At 40.4% G+C, this 16,747-nt stretch overlaps 1 protein-coding gene across 1 annotated transcript in view; it reads right to left on the minus strand.

Moving 5' to 3' along the window:
- The window catches only part of KAZALD1 (Kazal type serine peptidase inhibitor domain 1), a 57,864-nt gene extending 41,391 nt beyond the window's left edge, over positions 1 to 16,473 (minus strand). The window contains exons 1-2 of the mRNA XM_077258629.1: positions 16,334 to 16,473; positions 1,929 to 2,538 (exon numbers count right to left, since the gene is read on the minus strand). Coding sequence (XP_077114744.1) covers positions 1,929 to 2,430 — 502 coding nt within the window. The 5' untranslated portion in view covers positions 2,431 to 2,538; positions 16,334 to 16,473. The remainder of the gene's footprint in view (positions 1 to 1,928; positions 2,539 to 16,333) is intronic.
- Between the last annotated feature and the right edge of the window lie 274 nt (positions 16,474 to 16,747).

Genomic DNA, 16,747 nt, shown 5'->3' on the forward strand with positions numbered 1-16,747 from the left:
GGGGGCGTGTCACTGCACTTGGATTGATTATTTTGTACATTGACACGCCCCCGGTGTGTTTCCAGCCTTATTTGCATATGGCCCATGCCCTTGGTAATTTGTTCAATGTCCAGGTGCCTTGACAATCATTTTTTTGCTAGGGAAGTGGCCACAGTATAAAACTAGCTTTGGCAAGAAAAGTCGTAACTTTATGTTCCTGGACTCAATGCTCCTATATTAGCAAAAAAGAAATCGGAAGCAAAATACTCCCTCATCCAAGAACATAGTTAGGCACATTCCCTTGGTATTTTGCCTGATGCCTGGTTATATTCATCATCATTGGGAAGTAGATACAGTTTACAATTAGCTGATACTTACAGTTAGAAGCTATTGATTGTTAAAGGGGTTCTCCACCTTTATGGGATATTTTGTTTTTCTTAAAGAGAACTAGTCATTACAAAAACTGGTATTATCCTGCAGATATGGGGTTAATCTGCAGGTTAACTGCGTCCGAAAGCTGTGTGGCTACCTCACTGAGGAGCTGACTACTGGGCTGAAATTAACTTTATTCTTCCCAGCAGCCTCCAACTTTCAGTCATAGAGGCATGGCTGACACGGCTTCAGTCATCACTCAGTACACAGTGAGCAGCAACTGTAATCACATCCTGACACTGACTGAAAGTCAGCTCTACACTGATGCACTGCAGAGCCGCCTGTCAGTCAGTGCCGGTGTGTGTTACAGCCGCCATCACTATGTACTGAGCAGTGACTGAAGCCATGTCGGCCACACCTCTATGACTGAAAGTTGAAGGCTGCTGGGAGGAATAAAGTTAATTTCCTCCCTGTAGCCAAGCTGTCAGTGCAGTGTTTTAACTCCTTCGCGGCCCATCGGTTTATTATGCTTTAGAGTCAGGGGTCCTACACACATAATAAACCACATTTTTAACAGCAATTGGGGCTCATCAATTGTGCGTGGAATACATTTGATGCAAATCAAATTTCGGGTCGAATTCAAATATCGGTAGATTCGGTCATTCATAAAAGAGATTACCTTTTATTTTGAGATGATCCTTACATTCAATATTTTGCTTTCAATTATCTTATGTTGAACCCTTTTAAAACATTACTATCATTTCCTATTGAATAGCAGTGCAGGCTACATTAGTGACATCCCTACAGTGACATCCGTAGAGTGACATTCTTAGAGTGACATCCTTTGAGTGACATCACTAGAGTGACATCGTTACAGTGACATCAGTAGAATGACATCAGTAGAATGATATCAGTAGAGTGACATTAGTAGAGTGACATCCTTAAAGTGACATTTTTAGAGTGATATCATTAGAGCGACATCGATACAGTGACATCATTTCAGTGACATCAGTAGAGTGACATCACTACAGTGACATCAGTAGAATGACATCACTACAGTGACACGCTAGGACCCATCAGTTTTGATGCCACCTTGTTGTTGGTTGATGGGCATGAATGAATTAGACAAATTATGTGCTAAGCGTCTCATTTTTTTCCTAGTATCCAGAAGCAGTATTGTTATTCATATTTCATATATTTCATATTGACATGCTTTAGAAGTAGAGAGTGAAACTTTATTTGTTCATCACTACAGTGACATCCTTAGAGTGACATCAGTATAGTGACATCACTACCGTGACATCATTAGCCTACATGTTTCTATTTTACTTGGTGTTTCATTTATTTATGTGCATTGAAATTTATTCATGTCGTCATTTCTATCGGTCCGGTCAGAATGTTGGCGGTTACTTTTAGACTAATTGACTTTTCCAGTCCAGTAATCACCAGGCTCGGTATTTCTGAGCAAACTGAAAGCATGATCCTTGTAATTGAGATGACAATTTAACTTCCTTTTGCTGTTTGTCGACTGAAACACTAAAACATACAAACTGTTGTCTTGACAAAGTTTACTGTACCTGATTCACATGGCCCCTCATGGAAGATTGTGAGGTTTTTCCCCGGCTGAGCGTTGGCCATCTCCTTAAATTTGCACAGCTGAGGATAGGTTTTGCCATCAGATCCACACACAGCTGTGTTAGATAAGCAGACACATTGAGGTTCTGGCACCTCTCCGTGTCTTAGGTCCCCCATATCCAACTGGCATTCCAGGTTATCTCCACATTTTCCATAGAAGTGGTTAGTGTTGTCCAAATCACATATTTGCCCTTCCAGATTGGCACATTCTAAGCAGCAATCGCAAGTGTCCCGTACCACACCAGCAAGACATCCTCTCGGTGTAGGACAGTCTTCTGGCCTGCAATCAATGCAGTTTTCTCCTTCTTCTAGTAATCTCTGCCAGCCTCGTTGTAGATAATTAGGGGCACTGGGTATTGCCAAGGCTGGAAATAATTGGAGACAACTGAGGTATAACAACAAGAGAAAGAGTTCTGGACAGGTCGACGTGGCACATCTATACATTTTCAAGAGTTGTCCTGGACTGCACAGCTGATTTCCATCACTTGTTGGTTCATTACTTGAAGTTTGGCATCACTGCTATCAATACTTTCGACTTCTGGTTGACGGGATCTGAAAAGAAAAGAAATGTTTCTTTAATTTCCTGTTACAAGCATTGTTTTTATATAGCATTTCATCTAAAATCAGCTGCGCAGCTGCTTGGTTAACCAGATAACAAGAGACGTCAAAACAGTAGTCTGGGAAAAATATGTGGTCAAACAGTAGCCAGACAACTAACAGCATAGAGTACAGACAATGGTTAGGGGGTTATTTATTTCTTTGCCCGAGTTTTTGGCATTCTACAAATCAATACATGCACCAAAATTGTGCAACGTTTTAAAAAGTGGTATGGTGTTCCTGAAGGTTGTGTGACCTAAACCACTAATTTGTTAAAACAAGAACCTGAAAATGCCATACATTTTGGCAAAAATCTATACATCTTACATTACGTGTAGATTTCATCTATTGGCTTTAGGATAATTCAATTTGCATTGAAAATTTTATGTAACATTGTCCTTTTAATAAATTTGCAACAATTAAGCTAATGTCAGCCATACCCGCCGATATTGATGGGTTCGGCCGACTGTCTAATGTGTATGGGTGAGCTAGCCGAATGATTCTCAAGAACGATGTAGATCAGACATGTCCGATTTCAGACTGCTGATCGCACCTTTCTCCTGAAGATAAGTCGCCGGCCAAGATATCAGTTGGCGGTTTTCTCATAAAGAGCACAGGAGCGTTCAGCCAACTAAATGCATCTGTATATGGGAGACATGGCAGAAATGGCTGTCACCCGAACGATCGTCCAAACAACAGTTAATTCTACAGGCATCTAATGTGCATGGCCAGCTTAAGGCCCCCGATTCAGGAAAGTGTTTATGCCAGCAAACACTTTGAAAAGTCACCAAATTTTCATGCAACACGTTTTTATGCCCGTATCAAGAACCTCCAATAAAATGCGCAGAGCTGGGAAGGAGATAGGGAGGAGTGGAGGGAAGTGGGGAGGCTAAAATTAAATTCTTCAAACGTGGTGGCGTTTCATATGCGTAACATTTATGGAAAGCCACCCAGAGGAGCATGCCACTAACAAGATATGACTAAGGCCCCTTTCACACATCAGGTTTTTTGCAAAAGTTGCTGCCGGAACTGTTTTTTTCTCATAGACTTGTATTAGCGCCAGATTGCCTCACTTTTCATCCGTTTTTTGCTGGATCCGTTGAAAATTAGTTTTCCGGCTGATGGAGAAAACGTACAGAGGAACGTTTTTTCTGTCCGGCAAAACGGACGGTGAAATGAGTGAATCCGTCTACCGATTCTGTTTTTTTTACATTGAACATGCCCCGTAGCTGCATTTTTCCATTCTGGAGTTTGTTCTCTCTCTTTTTCTCTCTCCTTTCCCCGGAACAGGAAGTCCAAACTCTACTCCCGGGCAAAAAAAAAAGTCGGATCCAGCAGAAAAACTGATCCGTTGCATCAGTTTTTCACTATTTGCAACGCATCTGTTTTTTTCAAAATTAGCTCGATTGTGCCTGACGGCTAAAAACTGATGTGTGAAACAGGCTTTAAAGGGAACCTGTCACCCCCAAAATCGAAGATGAGCTAAGCCCACCATCATCAGGGGCTTACCTACAGCATTCTGTAATGCTGTAGATAAGCCCCCAAAGTATCCTGAATGATGAGAAAAGGAGGTTATATTACACTCACCCAGGGGCGGTCCTGCTGTGGTCCGGGTCCGATGGGCATCGCGGTCCGGGTCCGGCGCCTCCTATCTTCATACGATGATGTCCTCTTCTTTTCTTCCTGCCGCAGCTCCGGTGCAGGCGTACTTTGTCTGCCCTGTTGAGGGCAGAGCAAAGTACTGCAGTGCGCAGGTGCTGGGAAAGGTCAGAGAGGCCCGGAGCCTGCGCACTGCAGTACTTTGCTCTTCCCTCAACAGGGCAGACAAAGTATGCCTGCGCCTTAGCCGCAACGTGAAGACAAGAAGAGGACGTCATTGTAAGAAGATGGGAGGCCCCGGACCGGACCGCGACGTCCATCGGACCCAGACCGCAGCGGGGCCGCCCCTGGGTGAGTATAATCTAACCTCTTTTTATCATCATTCAGGATACATCGGGGGCTTATCTACAGCATTACAGAATGCTGTAGATAAGCCCCTTATGATGGTGGGCTTAGCTCATCTTCGATTTTGGGGGTGACAGGTTCCCTTTAAGGAATTTAGCACATCTTATTCTTACACATCCCTTATTAAGACTGGCTTATAAAGGCATGTCTTAATGAATTGGAGCCTAGGAACTGAAGAACACGCTGAAGATCTGAAGCGTATTATCCCGGAGTGTGTTATCTCCATGCAGTCATTCTACATTTTATTGTTGTGCCATTTGCTTTAGCATTTTTTTATGGATTCATAATACTAAAAACATTGTAATGCTAGATCGTACTCTATCGGACATGTACTTTTTGTGGTTCTGAATCTGTGACACACCAAAGGTGAGTTCATTTTACTTGTCACTTCGACGGAAACACAGGCTTAAAGGGGTGGTCTGAAACACAAATTGTTTTTAATTCTAAAATATCTGTCTATTTAATTCCATAATGTAAACTTTTTTCTAATACGCTTTAATTAAAAAGTCGATTCCATTCCCTAAATACACTATGTAACTTCTTTATTTTGCTTTTTTTTTAATACATCCTTTTTAATGATGCTTCATTTGAGAATCCCAGTGCATACTAGGATGGTCAAACGAAGCGCCATCAGGGGGCACAGGCTGCTGTTACTGCCACAGGGTGTTGCCCCTCCCTGAAGCAAAACGTCATCAGTGACATTTGTTTCAGGTGCTGAGCCAGTCCCTGCTCTACTGGGCATGCGTCTGTTTTCCATTACGACAGATGCTCAGTAGATTTTTGTTACTGTGCATTGTGTACAGTGACAGTACACTCTTGCCGGCTATGATCAGAAGTATCAAGCTGGCAACAGAGTGCACTGTCAGTCAAAGGTAAAAGATGACACTTTTGCTTCAGGTATGGGGCTCTTCATTTGGGTATCCCAGTCTGCACTGGAATTCTCAAATGAAGCATCATCAAAAAGGAAGAAGTAAAAAGAAATAAAGTAGTTAGTAAGTGTAGTTAGGGAAGAATAGCTATTTTTAATTAATGTATATTGGGAAATAGATTAGAGAATGGTAATAAATAGATAGGCATTGTTTTAGACCACCCATTTAACTCAGGTTACAGCTGGTGTGGTATTACAGCTCAACCTCAATCGTGCCAATGGTGTTGTGTTGGAATACCAGGCGCAATCCAGGTGAGGACACTTGAAGTCCTATTTCTAGAAAAAATGTACAACCTAAGCAACGTTTACTGCAAATATACCTGCTTACTATATAGAGTAGGCTCAGGAATTGTGTCTACACCAAACAGAACGGGTACCTGTTGTGTTATACAACCGGCACCCAAGAGTAATTGCTGTGATTGGAATTATATCCAATCGTAACAGTATAAACTGTTAGATGCCATTGTGAATAGTGATGGTGGCATCTTAAGAGGTTAGGAGCAGGAGGTCCATTAGTACTTGTGCGTACACCTATGGAATTTCAGATTTGTTTTTAAATTCCATCTTGCAAAGAAACAAGTTCTCATGTCAATGGAAAAAGTTATGGCTCTTGGTAAGCAAGGAGGAAAAAGAACCAAAGCAACAAGTCTCCAAGGTGCTAATGCATTTTTCTTGACCAGTACACTTGACCAGTGATACACTGGTATTTCTTGAGTATTGTGTTAGATAAGGGAACTGCACTGCTCAACTAACCAAGTAAACCTAAAGGCAGCTTCCTACTCTGTATTCAGTTTATAGAGGTTCTAACATTAGAAATAAATTTGTTCTATATCCATAGACACATGCTTAAAATAGACCGGAACATCTTCTCTTCACATGCATGCCAAGTCTCACGTCTAAATTCCACTGTGTTACTTGAACGGACATTTGTTCTTTCGTAACTATTGTAAGAATCCAAGCACAGGAATACAGTTACTATGTGACACTTGTCTTTTTCAGTTACTTGTTGAAAGTGACATTGGATCTGACATTGGACATAATTCTCTTCTCACAGTCTAGACTTTGCTGAATACATGAGAACACCCTTAAAGTAACAATACTCCTCTATATAACTCCCAAAATATTATTTAAAAATCACTTAGGTTTCCATAAATTCTATGGACTCCAATGAATAGTAAGAATGAACCAGATGCCCAAATTGACGGTGCAAGGTTATTTCTAGGGATGAGCGAATAGCTTCGGATAACTCCTTATCCAAATAGCTATAGCTTACCGAATCTTAATGATTTAGAGATGATCTGCAAAGAGGAGTGGACCAAAATACCTCCTGACATGTGGGCAAACCTCATCATCAACTACAAAAAACGTCTGTGCTTGCCAACAAGGGTTTTGCCACCAAGTATTAAGTCGTGTTTGCCAGTGGGATCAAATACTTATTTCTCCCTGCAAAATGCAAATACATTTATACAATGTGATTTTCTGGATTTTATTTTTGATATTCTATCTCTCAATGTTAAAATTAACTTACCTTTAAAATTATAGACTGTTCATGTCTTTGTCAGTGGGCAAACGCACAAAATCAGCAAGGAATCAAATACTTATTTCCCTCACTGTACATCATTTGTATGATCAGCACATATGATTGATTGGGCACCAATACAGGGATGGACATATCACTGGTGCACTTTGTGCAGCCATATAGACACCCAAGAATTTAGGGGATCCATTTCCACCTCTAAAACACGTCGGGGGAAGAAAAAGATTGAATGTTGAACTTATATGCCAGATCCTTTTCTCCTGATAGAAGATAAGATACCACTGGAGGCATCTGGCAGAAGAAAGACCCTAAGTCAGAGGTGCCTGTCAGCAAAATAACAGTTCGCCCAAAAAGCGTTTGAGGTGTATGGACACTTTTATAGATTCCAATATAAATTATATATTGAAAATTGGATTTTTTTGGCCCATATGACCCTGGCCTAATAACACCATATTGCATTTTATAAGGTCCATCTTCAATATTTTCTAATAGTTTTTAGTTAAAAAAAAGATGAAACTAACTTTTCTTTTTCCCATCTGTTAATGTTACAAAATACTATAGTAGCCCCTCATAGTAATGGATCTTTAGGACAAGGTTGTAAATATTTAAAGCTGTAGGGAATATGGTTTTGTAGCTTAGAACTTTATTGAATCTCCCTGACGACCCCCTGGAGCCAATTACCATTAAAAGACAAAGTCTGGCAAAACTTGCTCTCGGTATTCTAGCTGTAGTAAAATAAACAATAGGCCGAGTATCACACAGCATGAACGTGACATGTCGGCAAGATGTATTAGCTTTAGCTTAACTGCAATCAGACCCTGAAGAAATAAGAAATAGAGGCCAAATACTTATGTCTACTAATTTTTCTTTAATTCAGTCTTACTTTTGGTTAAAAAATGTTTGGGCATAAACCAGCAATAAAGTACTTTGTAGAAGATGCTGCTTATGGCTCCTTAGACAAACCAACTTCTTCAAACCAGAATACATGTTAATCCATAATACCTCAATCCCAGTGGTAGAGGGAGTGATAGTAACAGTGGACACTCTCATATACAAGACTGCAACCAAAGAATAAAGAGAGTACAAAAATCTAAAGATAAAAATAACACGAAAATTTAATTAATTTACATAAAACATGAACACAGTAACAATACATTTAAAGACAAAGTAAAAAAGTGACCACGACAGGTGTATCACACAAGGTCCACCTGCATAATAAAGGATGGGGGAGCAAACTATGTTAACAAGTTTAAAGGAGGAAAGCAATGTGGGGAAAAAGGGGGGAGAAAGTTTCAAAGTGCCAGTGCAAATCATTCCGACATATCCCAACACACTTACAGACACCAGCCTGCACAAAGTAATCAATAATTCCTCCTATGATTCCTCCTAAAAGAGTCACAGCAAGTTATAATCATACCAAAAGCCTGTGCAGCTCCAACGCTCGTTTCGCGTGAGCTTCTTCTGGGAGCTGACAGCTGCCTGAAGAAGGTCACGCGAAACGCGTTTTGGAGCTGCGCACACCTGGTCTCTAATAAGGATACTATGGGTAAGAGCAGGCTTTTGGTATGATTATAACTTGCTGTGACTCTTTTAGTCATAGGAGGAATTATTGATTACTTTGTGCAGGCTGGTGTCTGTAAGTGTGTTGGGATATGTGGGAATGATTTGCACTGGCACTTTAAGACTTTCTCCCCCCCTTTTCCCACATTACTTTCCTCCTTTAAACTTGTTGTTACCATAGTTTGCTCCCCCATCCTTTATTATGCAGGTGGACCTTGTGTGATACACCTGTCGTGGTCACTTTTTTACTTTGTCTTTAAATGTATTGTTACTGTGTTCATTTTTTATGTAAATTAATTAAATTTTCGCGTTATTTTTATCTTTGGATTTTTGTACTCTCTTTATTCTTTGGTTGCATGCTTATGGCTCTTTGTAGGAGCCGTATATATGTTGATCAAGGATCAGATCGCATCCTGAAACATCAAGAAAACCTTTTTTAAAACAATTGATGGTTCAAAAGGTCCTTTCCACAATGGCTATTCTCCAGTATGTTCCCATTTTCAAAATCAGTAAATATTCTGCGTACGTGGCATACTTAACAGCTCTTCCCTTACGTCTGAGAATCCCAAAAATAGGGGAACCTCCCAAACTCCTGGAGGGCTTGTCAAATTTTCAGTAGTTCCAACTGTATCTCTGTGGTGGAGTAGAGAGCCATCAGGTCCTCACTCCGCCAGTTACTCTGTTAAGCCAATGTCAGCATTAGGGCTGCAATCATACTGTCCTCTTGTACCGGGTCACAGACTGCAGGAAGAAAATGGTGTATGGGTTGTTTATTTCATTTTTTTGGCAAAAATGGTACATTTGGGAACTGAAAGGACTATTGTTCTATGAGGGCAAAAATGGAGAACATTGCTGTGTGGGGCCTCTATTAATATGTATGGGGCACAAATGAGGAACAGTTCCATGCAGGGGCTCTATTACTGTTGAGTGGGGACATGGAGCACAACAGTGCCGCTGTGGGGGATTTTATTGAGTGGCAACACTAATAATATTGGGGCAGGGTACTATTATTATGTGGGAATGCAAAAAGCTTTTTTAACTCACATTTTTCTGACAGCTATTTCTCCTTACTTATCTATACGCATGACTGCTCGGCCAAGCATTGTTGTGTTTGGTGAGAGAGAGTTAGTCGCTAGCAGATTCCTATGGCAGTAGCTTACTTCCTGGAAAACAAAGGATCAGGCATAGAAATTCAACATGCCCGATTTTTGTACCCACAGGAGCATCTGTTGGGAGAGAGTCGGAAGGACCTCATACACATTAGCTGGTTTTCTGGTTCCTCTGAAATCAGCAGGTTCCGCCTACTTGTCTGTGTATGGGGGCCCTTTATCCACTGCTTTTGGCAGAAAATTCCTGATCAGGTTTAGAACTAAACTGTGACACAAGTCGATAAAAAAAATAAAAAATTTGGCTCATGAACTCTAGATTAAAGGGAACCTGTCACCTGAATTTGGCGGGACCAGTTTTGGGTCATATGGGCGGGGTTTTCGGGTGTTTGATTCACCCTTTCCTTACTCCGGAGGACAGAGAATGGAGAATGAACTTCAATCCAATATTGTGGCCAGCATGCAGCCAGCGGGTAAGGAAAGGGTGAATCAAACACCCGAAAACCCCGCCCATATGACCCAAAACTGGTCCCGCCAAATTCAGGTGACAGGTTCCCTTTAACTGTATTTTACTTATTGTGTTTGTAAATACGTTTCCCTTTGTAAAGAACTATTAAAATGTAAGTATTGAAACCTCTTCAATAAGCCAAAAATACCGCCAAGAATTCTGAAAGGAAAAGTAGAAAAAGAAATGTGTTTACAATGAAAGATCATATCCTGGACCATACTATGTGCACAGATCTTATCTGACCGGTGAGAAGCACAGGATAGAAGCCCTTATATAACCTCCTACAATAGAAATCGGCATGACCTTAGTGACCTTTATCGGAATCCAGCCACTCTATTCTTACTTGCGGGAATTGGGTTTTATATGAGACTTTAACCCTTAAACTGCATTCAGTTGCTGTTACAACAACAAGAAACATGTCTGAACAGGGAAACAGTCACTGGAACCACAAGGTCTAGATAACTACACCTATTTAGTGGCATCCATCATTCTCATATCTCCTAAGCAAGACTGACCTCCAAAAAGGGGTGCAAAGCTCTCGTGTCCTTGTTTTGGCAGAGATTGGGCCCCAATACATTAGATAGCTGTCAACCAAATGATTGATTGGGTGACAACTATCTCTCCCGACTCCACCATGCACAGGAATGCTTGGGTCGGCAGAACTCTTCTACGTTCTCGTCAAGAGAGCCGATGATGGACTCCTCTGGTGGTGGCTCATATCTCGGGAGAACAAAAGGATCGGCCGATAAAATTCAAAAGACTGAATCCTTCTCTTACCTAATATCCTCTGTCGGGGGAGAGTGGAGAGGACTCAAACACATTATTAGACTGTCATCCGATCCTACCGATATTGGTGGCTTTGGCAGACTTTAGTCCAATATGCTTGGGGGCCTTTAGGCTCTTGTGCACATTGCATTAGAATTCTATGTTCAGCATACGGCAGCATTTGAAAGTTGATTGAGTCTTTTTTGACCATGTGTATTCTTGAGATATATCTACTATATTAAAGTCTGTGACGTAGAAGTCGGTCAAATCAAGAAATGTTACTAAGCTTACTTTGCAGGAAAGGTGTGGTAACAGTATAAATCCTTTATTTTAAGCAGATTCTTCATTTCAAGGATTAGTAAAAAAAAATTGGACTTGTGCTATGTGTTAACATACCCTACGTATACAGCTCATCAGTATGAATGAACAATTACGGTTCATGCAAAGCCAATGCGGAAATGCCAGGATTCATCAACAAGTCACTTTGCCTTACCAAGGGTATTTAGATACAGGTATAGGGCACCAAAATTAATTGTTGCTCGGGTGAAGGAAAGCCTAGCCTAGCACATAAGATTGGCCAAACCTGCACAATTTCCAGTTGATGTAGCCTTCAGCGTGCTGAATTTGGCATTTATCAGAGGAGAGGATTATTCAAGGTGGCCTCTCTTGTCAGTCTGCCTTTTGCCTCTACGACCTGGAACCAGGAAATTCTTGGAAGAGTGCGCGTCTTTCATCGAGTACAATATAAAGTAAACCAATGAAACGTTCATTGATGGAAAATGCGACACTTCAGATTATAACTGATTATAAGAGAACAATCTTTTCTTTTCCTTCGAGCTGGAAAATTATTTTTTTTCCAAGAATTAAAATGAAATGTCTACATGTTGCAGTTAAAGCACTAAATTTCCCAAAAAAAGTGACATGATTGGCAGCGTACTCAGGAAACTGCGCAAGTCTGGTTTTAATTGAGCATACTATATCAATACAGAGGAACGTGGGCTTGGAAAGAAAAATGCAGTCATGTTTAGATGCCTTTATCTAACACAGAATAAAAAGAGGCTAAAGAAGTATAATCGAATGCATCGATAACTCGTCCAGAGCACAGTGGTCGGATTGCTTTCTTATGGCTCATCCCATCTGGTGCAGCTTTTTTTACAGGTTCCATGGCTGTAATTGCAAAGGTTTAGGTTGTAATGAGATTGATCACAACCTGCAGCCTAAACGCCACCGTCTACATTTAACTGAAGTTGGCAAAACCCATCGATATCAGACGGATAAGCCAACAGTCTAATTCGTACAGATGATGTCAGAAGAGAAAAGGATACAGAATGATTTCCAATGTCTGATCCTTTAGTTCTGCAGGAGATAAGCCGCCACCATAGGAGTCTGACAGTGAAGCGGTAGCTGACAGCCAAACAATTGTTCAGCCAATTTATAATGTGTATGGGGCGTAACGGCTGGCCATAGACATTAGATAGCTGCCTGCCAAACATTTGTTCAGCAGACAGCTGTCTGTCTCCCAACTTCCACATACACATAAGCAAGTGTCCATGTGTTTTCAATGGGGACAGAAGAGAAGTCTGAAGCTGTAGGCTTATCTCCACTCTTTCTTTTCTCCAACATCATCTGAAGGCCCCATTCACTTCAGAAGGTTTTGATCGAATGTGTATGGAAGCCTTAAAGGGGTTGTCTCACATACACATAAATTGTCTTCCTAAATCCCTATCTGTTTAATGCCATAATCTAAACTAGTTTCTAATATATTTTCATTACAAAAATTTCCTATCCTTCCCTAACTACACTATCTAACGGCTTTGCTTTATCCTCTACTTTTTGGTGATGCTACATTTGAGAATCACAGTGCATGCTGGGATTCTCAAAGGAAACATCATCTGGGGCAGGGGTTGCAGTCACTGGTGCTGCCTATGTCTGCTCCTTGAAACTAAGCATCATCAGTGACGCTCATCTCGGGCTGGGCTAGTCCCTGTTTGATGTGATCTTTAATGTGCATAATGACAGCGCGCGCTCTGCTGACAACTCAGATCAGTAGTAATGAGCTGGCAACAGAATGCACTTTTAGTGAGTGTTGTAGAACTACCCAGTGTGCAGAGGTCAACTGCCCCCTCAAGTGATGTCTCCTGCGGGGATGGTACTGGTCTCTGCACACCAGGTTTTCTGACACTGCACACTAACAGTGCACTCTGTTGCCGGATTGTTATTACTGACCTGAGCCAGACACAGAAAGTGTACAATCATCATGCACATTACACTGGGACTAGCCCAGCTGATGAAATTAGCGTCACTGATGACACTTCGCTTCAGGGAGGGGGCAGCAGTGACAGCAGCCTCTGCCCCCTGATGACGATTTGTTTGAGTAACTCAGCATGTATTGGAATTCTCAAATGAAGCGCCCTAAAAAATGAAGTTGGGGAAAAAAAAAGAAAAGCAGTTATATAGTGTAGTTAGGGAAGGATAAGGAATTTTTAATTAAAGTATATTAGAAAATAGTTTAGATTATGGCATTAAATAGATATGGATTTAGGAGGAGTTGCTCCACCATAAGAAAAGCTGGGAAGGCGGAGCAGCTGAGAGGTGGCATTGGAGAGGCAGTTGCTTCCACAGATAATTAATGTTTATTTTTTTGAGAATTACCTACCTTTGCCCCAATTTTTCACAGGAGTCGGATTCCAAAGTTGCAAAATGTCAAAATTATTCCCATCTCAATCATTTACAGCATATTCACAAGACAAGAATGGAGTAGGGGCAGGATGGTAACGGAATTTGGGGCAGAGGTGGTCATCTCCATTCTTGTGATCTATGGAAGGACTACTGATGGATGGAGCCCACCAATGGGCCATCCGGTTGGACAACCCCCTTTAAAATGTCTCCAAACCACAACTTCACTTTAATCTTATGCTAGATCTCAATGAGCTGTGAGACACGTTCTTATCTACTGCAGGATTTTCCAGTAAGGCAGATTTTATTTGGTCTTGAAAGCTGTTTTGGAGTCAAGTATTCTTTTACATTCCTCTGGATTACATCAAGATCATAGGGCAGGGGAAACTTTACAGCTACAGCGATATACACTCTTCATTCTTCTGCAAAAATAAACCTTTCACCCATAAAACACAATCACATCCAGGTTCACGTCTGCTGAACTCCTCTGCACATGTAGAGTGAGTGACACAATGTTTCTGGGAGCTAGTAATACTCCATCATTGCATTAGTCCTGTCTATATATCCAACTAAAACAATGTTAATTATGGCAGATACGAATGATATAACATGTATCAATTATGAGCCGCCTCACCACCACCAGAGCTGCTGCACCACCGACCTGTCTCTTCCTCACTATCCCATAGAATGTAAGTCCGCAAGGACAGGGTCCTCTCCCCTCTGTACCAGTTTGTCACTGTAAACTTGTTTACTGTAAACAATATTTATAACTCTGTACGTAACCCCTTTCTCATGTACAGCACCATGGAATTAATGGTGCTATATAAATAAATAATAATAATAATATAAATCAAACACAAGTGGTCCATAGAACAAGGAGGAGATGCAATATAGACAGCATAGCATTGGTGAGAATCCATAATTTGTCCCTAAGCTGACCTCAGTGTCAGTGTCAGCTGGCTTTCTACCACTTTACAAGTGCAGCTTTTGTAGAAATGTATTGATAGTGTGCATTAGGTCCAATATGTAAGAAACAAATCCATACCGTATGTGAATACAGAGCAGAAGTCATGAAAGTTATGTACGTATACTGTATATCATGAAGCGATATGAATTGCATGTATGCAAAATGCATGCATTTCCCCTCTTTATCTCTTTCCTATAAGGCTGGATTCACACACAGCATTTTACAGAATTCTTCTCTCAAGGTTTCCTGTGGTGAGAATATTATTATAAAATCTACAGACAGATTTTCAATTTTGGGGTAGGTACCAGAATAGCTTAAATGTCACTGCATTTTTTAAACAAAAAAAAAGATTGCATTTAAAGTGGAAGCGAAATTCAGAAAACGAAAGGCCATTGTATGTTAAAAAATGCTGCAGAACCTGGGTTCGATTGCATTTTTGGTCCAAGTGCTTTCTCTTAAAAAATGGATATCATTCAGTCCAATGCAATTCAATTGGGCAGCGCAGATGAGCGATTTTTATCATTGACTGAATCTGCAGGTGAAAAAAAAATTGCAGCATTGACAAGTTTCTTCCGTAAATCGGATGAGACTCGCTCATTCAAGTCTATGGCTGCATTAAGAAAAAAACAAATGTGACATGGAGACACAGTATAGCATTATATTGTTACTGATACATTGTAACATAGGAAACTGTAAATGGTCTTGTAAATGATTAATAGCTGCGGTTGTAAAAAACGGATGACAAGAGAAAAACAAATCCTTCCACTTCTCTAGATGAAACTAATCAATTTTTTGTACGATCGTGTGAATTTACCCTCTTGGTGTATTTTTTTTCCCTATAGACTCTTATAGGATGCATGAAAAGAACATATAAAATCGCAATTGCTTAAGTGTGGAACTTGCATTAAAAAAATACTACGTATTAAATAAAGGAAAAGTCCTAAAAAAGCAGCAAAAATGCAACATGGCAGATTCCCATTGTGTATTTTGGTGCAGATGCCTGTAAAAAATGCTTTGGAAAAATGTTGCTTTTTTACTACAAGACTTTTTTTTTCCAAATGCAGCTTGCTTAAGTTATGACTTTTTTTTCCTCCCATAAACTTTTCTATAGAACTTTAAAAAAAAGGAAGAAAAAATAGTTTAAAAAAAATCTATAAAAGTACATTAAAATAATATTCAAAATGTTGAAAAGACAGTGTGTGTAATTAAGTGCTAATATTGTTCTGGTTTTGCAAATACAATATATAAAGTTTGAGCTTGGAACTTAGATACTGCACATATAGATGTAGTCCCTTTGTTTTCATCCTCATACACGCTCTCTGCACTGATTCTATATATCTTGACGACAAACTCAGCTTCACCCAACAAACTGAACTCGACTACATCTGTATGCATGATTAAAAAAATATATAGACTATTTTCTTGCATGTCAAGTAAAGTAAGAAACCGGTCTGAGACGTATCCAAGTTCACAAAAAAACAGAAATGGAATTAATTACCGTAAATGGTAATGTTTACATAAACATCATTCTGATTATGTGTCAATATTAAAAATGCTGTAAATATTTAATATGAGCGAATAAGGATTTAAATCAATTTATGAATGCACTAAATAGAAATTCATTCTAAGGAAACAATTCTAAGGATGCATTTTTTTGCATAAAAGCTGCAGCAGTGATAGAGGTAGCGAGGGTCCTTACCTGCTGCACAGTCTGGCCAGGCAGGCACAGCTGGATGGGGCTGCTTATCTGTGTGTCAGGAGGTGCTGGGAATCAGGAGGACTTTGTTTTACCACTGATGTGTTACAGGGTTACAACCTCTGCAGTGTGCGACAACTCCGCTTTTCCAATACCCTTTATGTCTCCTGTTTGAATGAGAAGTAGTGATGTCAAACTGAAATGTGATTCCTCCCAGACCCATCCCCCTATCCACAGACCACTGTTCAGATCTCAGCGCTGGGCTTTCTCTGCACTGCTCCTTGTACAAAGCAATACAGGATACACATATACTACCAACAAGGAGCGCATTGATGTAGGTCTCAGGTTCTGTGCACATTACGTCTGAGACTCAGACTTCCATCAATAAAGTACATCAAGAAGGTTTCCCGACATATA

This window comes from Ranitomeya variabilis, chromosome 4 (genome assembly GCF_051348905.1).
Source record: "Ranitomeya variabilis isolate aRanVar5 chromosome 4, aRanVar5.hap1, whole genome shotgun sequence".
Classification (NCBI taxonomy): domain Eukaryota; kingdom Metazoa; phylum Chordata; class Amphibia; order Anura; family Dendrobatidae; genus Ranitomeya; species Ranitomeya variabilis.